At 34.6% G+C, this 6,000-nt stretch overlaps 1 protein-coding gene across 1 annotated transcript in view; it reads right to left on the bottom strand.

The window, feature by feature from the left end:
- Window positions 1-267: 267 nt before the first annotated feature.
- The window catches only part of TXNL1 (thioredoxin like 1), a 33,824-nt gene continuing 28,091 nt past the window's right edge, over window positions 268-6,000 (bottom strand). The window contains exon 8 of the mRNA XM_082699847.1: window positions 268-431. Within this exon, the coding sequence (XP_082555973.1) occupies window positions 402-431 (30 nt within the window). The 3' untranslated portion in view covers window positions 268-401. The remainder of the gene's footprint in view (window positions 432-6,000) is intronic.

The raw sequence follows: 6,000 nt of genomic DNA, 5'->3' as shown, positions 1-6,000 counted from the left end.
AATCACTTGCTCTGTGTATGTGTATGAGCACAGCACACTCACTCCTTAATTCCTTAAGACAGTCTTGCTCCCCTAAAGAGAAAAACTGGCTTTCAATCAACATGCTACCAGACTAGACTAAGTCTCTTCGAAAGTCAGAAGTGGGCCAATTTTCAGATAAATGAAAAGAGAAAATACTTATTTAGAATGACAAAAATTAAGCTTGGCAAAAGTAGTGACTTTTATTTACAATTGCATGTATCAAGATTACAATAAAAACACTAGTGATACCATCCGAACAAAAGCAATGATTTATTGGTAATGGCAATGAATGGAATATTGACAGTCTCTGATGAGAATCAAGCAATTATCCAGGAGCTGTAGATCTGATTGCAATATGGTCTTCCAGTGTCTTTTGTACCTTAGTGACTTTCTCCTTTTTTGCCAACTACCTAGAAAACAAAAATAACTTTACATGTACATCTGATTTAGAAATATGCGTTATTTTCAAAATAATATTACCAATTGGTAATCACCTTTAAAACCTGGTATTAATTTTCATCCCTGGTTTTTGTTTTGTTTTGTTTTGTTTTTTTGCATGCAGTGTATTTTCACTGTTGAAGCAAACTGTGACCTTCCCTTTCCTCCCAGCCTCAAGGAATTAAAAATAAAACACATGCAGGCTATTTTGGGTTTCCCAAACTGTTTAAAGGAAAAGCAATGCAATTTTTCAAAACAAGGTTGACAGTTTAGAGAAGTTAATAAAAGGATGATGCTATATGAGTGAAATATATTTGGAAAACTATTTTTAGGCAATTAGAAATCAAATGTCGATCACAAAATACTCTAGAATCAAGAGTATGCTAAACTCATGTCGAAATGCCCAAGATGACAGGTTTCTAGACTTTTCTCTCAATATGTAGATATGCAATGAAAAGAGATTAAAAATGACTAATTTTGCCTAGCTACTATTTTTAAAAAACCCTGGCTGCCACAAATGTACTATAAAAAACATAAAGAATAAATCTTGTTTCTGTCAATGATTAGAAAAATTCTCCATGAGGGCTTTAAAAATGTCCTAGTTGGTATAAATGTGACAGCATAAAAATATAAGAATAAACCTGGTTTCAACCAACAGTGCTAGAAAACAAAATTCTCTGTGGGAAGATTCTAGAATTATTTAAGCAAATAACCTGAAGTTTATCATTAGATAATATAGTCTCACAGCAGAAATGCCTCTAAAGAAATCTACTTGCAAGCTACTGAAGATGTATTTGTATACAAAGATTTCTAAGGGGTGCTTGGATGGCTGTCAGTTAAGCATCTGCCTTCGGCTCAAGTCATGACCCCAGGGTCCTGGGATCAAGCCTCGCATCAGGATCCCTGCTCAGTGGGGAGCCTGCTTCTCCTTCTCCCTGCTCTCCCCGTGCTTGTGTATGCATGTGCGTACTATTTCTGTCTGTCAAATTAAAAAAAAAAAAAAAAATCTTAAAAAAAGATTTCTATGTTTATTTATAAATGTAATTTTCATACTTTAACTGATTCTGCTCCAAATGGTAGTGTGAATCAAGCAAAACTCATGAAGGTCTTCAGTACATGTCTTGTCAAAAACAGAACATGGCTGGGTCAATGCCATTCATGAGAGAAGATTATAAAAACCCTTCCACTTAATTCCCAATCATATGATGTCAGACATGCCATTTTCCTGACCTTGAGGAAAACCAGTTCCATTACTTTAAAAGAGCTCCTCTCCAATCTACAAAAACCGTATGTTAGAAAGCCCAAAAAGCCAGAAAGACACGAAAGAGATAGTCTCATAAAATATGTGGATAAGAGTAAAAAAAATCATGGTTTAAGAGCCAAGGGTGGGCCTTCTTAAGAAAGGAAGGAAGGTTGCAATATTTGTATCACAAATGAATTTAAGCAGATAAACACTGAAAGCATTATTGATCATTATTATCACTTGGGAACACACAAAACACAGAGCTATTAGATTAAGCAAAAGAAAACAAAAACAACTGATATTAAAAATTAAAATTTTAGCAGATGTGATACAGAAGACACAAATCTGCATACTGTTTCACAGGTTGATAACTCTCAACTTGCCAATGTGTATTCTCTGTAAAAAAGAAGAAATTCAGCATTCCAATATGGATTTTTCTCATCCCAAACATAAAGAAGTATTTTATTCATTTTTAAGTGTATATTACACCTCAAACAATCATCTAGGTACATCAAAATTAGGTGTCAAAAATATTTATCCAGTGAAGAGTCCATTGATCTTCTATGTTAAGAATTTAAACCAGCCTAACACATTCAGTCCTTCTTTCAACGCCTTGAGTTCACTTGGGTAGACAAAGCAGTGGATGTGCCCATAATTAATCAGAAAAGACTTTGGTGCTGCAGTTCCATTGAGAAAAGAAAATCCATGTCTTCTAACTAAAGCTTATTCAATATATTACACTAGTTCTAGTATAAAAGAAGTTAATGAAACTGTTCATATCTAAAATGATTCTATAGTTCCCAAAAAATAAAATTTAAACTTTAGATTGGATTAAAACATCCAACAACTAGTTAAGTCTGAAAGCATTTACAACAACATTTTATTGCAATATGATTCCTCAAAATGGTAGTACAAAAATGAAATATGAGAAAGTAAAAAAATTAAAATAAAATAAAAGGGGAGCAACATGGTATGATAATAAAATGAAAGCACTTAGTTGCAAGCCCAAAATAAAAAGCAATCAGAACGTAAGGCCAAATGAGACACATGGCTAGAATAAGATCTGAAGAAAGAGATGGCTGAGGAAATCTAGGTTACAAGGCTGATCCAGATGACAGAAGCTGAAGAAATCTTGCACCAACAATGGCGAGAACATGGGAAGGGTGAGAGCAGACAGGTGCTAGATGAGCAGAGAAGCAAGGAGGGGAGTAGAGTGAGATAAAGTCAATCTTTAGATTACTTCATTTTAAAAAATCTTCTGTTTTTAGTTCATTTGAGTTGCATTAAAAAAGCTGAAAAATAAACAGACAGAAATGTTACAAAAATAGCTGATACGGTGAATGGCCAGTTTAGAAGTCTCTTTTTATTACAGTGATAGAAAATCTGCTCTGCTTTTCACATGCACCTCATTCCCTAAGAAGCAGAAGCCCCTTCGATTTTGCTCATTTCTGTGACCTTACATATTATTATTTTTGTATTAGACTAAAGTAATCCATGTATAGAGCATATTTTAGCAAAGAAAATATCTACTTCCAATTAAGATGGCAAGCTTTTCATGCTGCAACACAAAGAATCCATTTACAACAACAAATAGCTGAAGTGTGTATTATAATCTGTGCGCAATGCCTATAATAACCAAAAACAGACAAGTGGGAAGTATGTTCTAGTCTACCACATCTTAAAAGTACAACCTTTAAAGTTGTAATAGCATGCAAAAAGGTCTAAGATTTCTATCCACATCCAAGATTCATTAGCATTACCTTAGCTTCTGTCACCTTAGTGACATAAGGAGAAGATCAATGACACTCTGAAAACTAAAATTATCTAGAAACAACTCAATATAAAATGTGAACTGAAAATGCAATACAATTCTATCATTCTCTAAACCATTTTTATAGCTTTCTTCATTACAGAAAGAGGTATCAAAATGTTCCTTTTTGTGCTGATAAAATACATGCTAAATCTATTTTTGAAATTTTAAATTCTAATGACTGTGTAATTCCTTTGAAATTCAGACTAATTAAATAAAGTCCTACACCTTCCCATTTTCAGGCCCAAGCTCCTATTTTCTACCTGGAGTGCCCGCCCACTATCTTTTCCTCCACTGCCATCCACTTCTACTCTCCAAGTCTATTTAGTTCAAGACCCTCCTCCCTCCACAGAACATTCTTGTCCTCTCCCAACCATTCCTGGGAAGGAGATAGCACTGACCTAGGAAAGTATGAGGATGCCCTGTAAAGGAAGAGACCTGAACTAAGGTTTGATTCATTTTGATCAACTTTCCAAAGTTTTTATGTTACCCTATAAGATAAACTTACTATACACAGAGATTATGATCACACCTAGCACAGTACTACAGGGACAACAAGTACCATACCATGTATTTATTATTTCCTTTTCTAGAAACCAAACTCATTTATAATTTTTAGTAAGCAACTATCTATACAAAATCTAAAGTGGCCAATTTCAGTTAAACAATAAATATTTTTTTATTGCAGTTTCCTACACCAATGTTGTTAACTTAGCAAAATGCAAAGAGGACTGAAATATTAGCTTGCTTTTGAGGAACAATTCAATGAATGACACAAGTCTCATTCAGAAACTAGTAAAAGGAAATGCAATGTAGTATTAACATACATGAGATCATTCAACCACTTAAAATTTATCAGACACTAAAAGCAAGGGACTAACACCAAGAAAGGAGTCCATGATAGTATGAAATTATTCTCAAAGTAGTTCTCAGTGTGGTCTAGCTGGGGGGGTCCCTGACACCCATTCAGGGAGCATTCAAAACTATTTTCATAATAATGCTAAATCGTTATTTGCCTTCTTAATCTCATTGTCTCACAGGTGTACAATGGAGTTTTACAGAGGCTACATGACCTATGATATCAAACCAGACTGAATGTAGAAGCAGGCATGAGAATAAGAGGGTTCTATTAAGCTAGACAGTAGAATAATTTGTAGGGCATAAAACAGTGCTCTTCTTGTTAAATTGGTTTTTATTGGAAAGTACGTATTTTAATTTAAAAATATTATTTGTGTTAATATATTAAGGAGTTTATGATTTATAAGTAATTTTTATATTTTTCAGTTTCATTTCTTAAAAGGTAAATATTAGACAAATATGGCCTATATTAACAAAAGCTCTTTTTGGTCCTCAATAATATTTAATAGTATAAAAGGGTCCTGAGACCCTTTTGAGAGTAGTTTGAGAACTACTGCTCTACAATAATGTTAAGATAAAAAAAAGTATTTAGTTAAATGAATACACAGCCAAATTACAAAACAAACACAAATACTCCCAAGCAAGCAAAGTCTAATATCTTTGCCATCCTAAAGACAGTCCAGAAAAAGTAGTCTGGTCAGTCAAAAGAGCAAGAGAGGAGCTAGAAGAGAACGTGTGAGAGAGAGAGGGAGGACGTTCAAACCAAAGAGCTGGAGAGAGATTCTTGGGTGGATGATGATTGACATATATTAGAAAAACTGACTGAACGGCAGGCTGGTAAGAAGACGGTCAAAATGAAGCAGTGGTTACTTAAAGAGAAAAATGGAAATCAAACAGCAGGAGCAGAGGTGAGAAGCAGGGAACTTGAGCTGAATTAATGGTATACAGCTTATAGTAGATCTTATGAAGGAATTAATCTAAAAACAAACTATGCAAGGCAGTTAAAGCCAAATCCAATGACATTTAATTCCAACAAGCAATCTAACAAAGCAGGCAGCCAAAATGTCTTTGGTGCTCACAATTTTCCCAGTACAGCATATCTCATATCATAAAAATGGAGATGTTTAATCTCTGCTTCTTCTGACCTTCTGATCTGTCTTACATATGGCAAACATTTGACATGACAGATCTAAGTACATTATTGTCCTATAGTTCCCAAAAGTTAATTATGAGACAGGAAGAAATAGTTGTTGGAAACTGACCAGTTATAGTATCTATGGTCAAGGTTATCAATTTTGTAAAAACCAGTATACAATTTTATAAGCTTATCCACTGTTATGCAATTTTATAAATTTTTCTGTAATCGAATTAAAATATGATCTGTAGAAACCACCAAAAAGAGTAAGAATTTTCAGGATGCTCCATGGCTTCACCTCCCCACCAAACAGGGGTCTAAACTGTTCAGCTGGGTGCCTCTTCCTCCAGGCACCGGCAGCCCTAGGGAAACTTTCTCCCATATAATCACCTCTTTATCATCACCTCCGGTTCTAGACTGTCAAAGGCAGCCACAGAAACATGGGCACAGCTACCTTTCCCCTGCTGCTGCACATTCAATCTGTGCCCCGTAACT

This window comes from Mustela nivalis (assembly GCF_964662115.1).
Source record: "Mustela nivalis genome assembly, chromosome: 14".
In the NCBI taxonomy this organism is placed as follows: Eukaryota; Metazoa; Chordata; class Mammalia; order Carnivora; family Mustelidae; genus Mustela; species Mustela nivalis.
The sequence above is the reverse complement of the archived record's forward strand: the minus strand, read 5'-3'. Positions and strand labels throughout refer to the sequence as shown.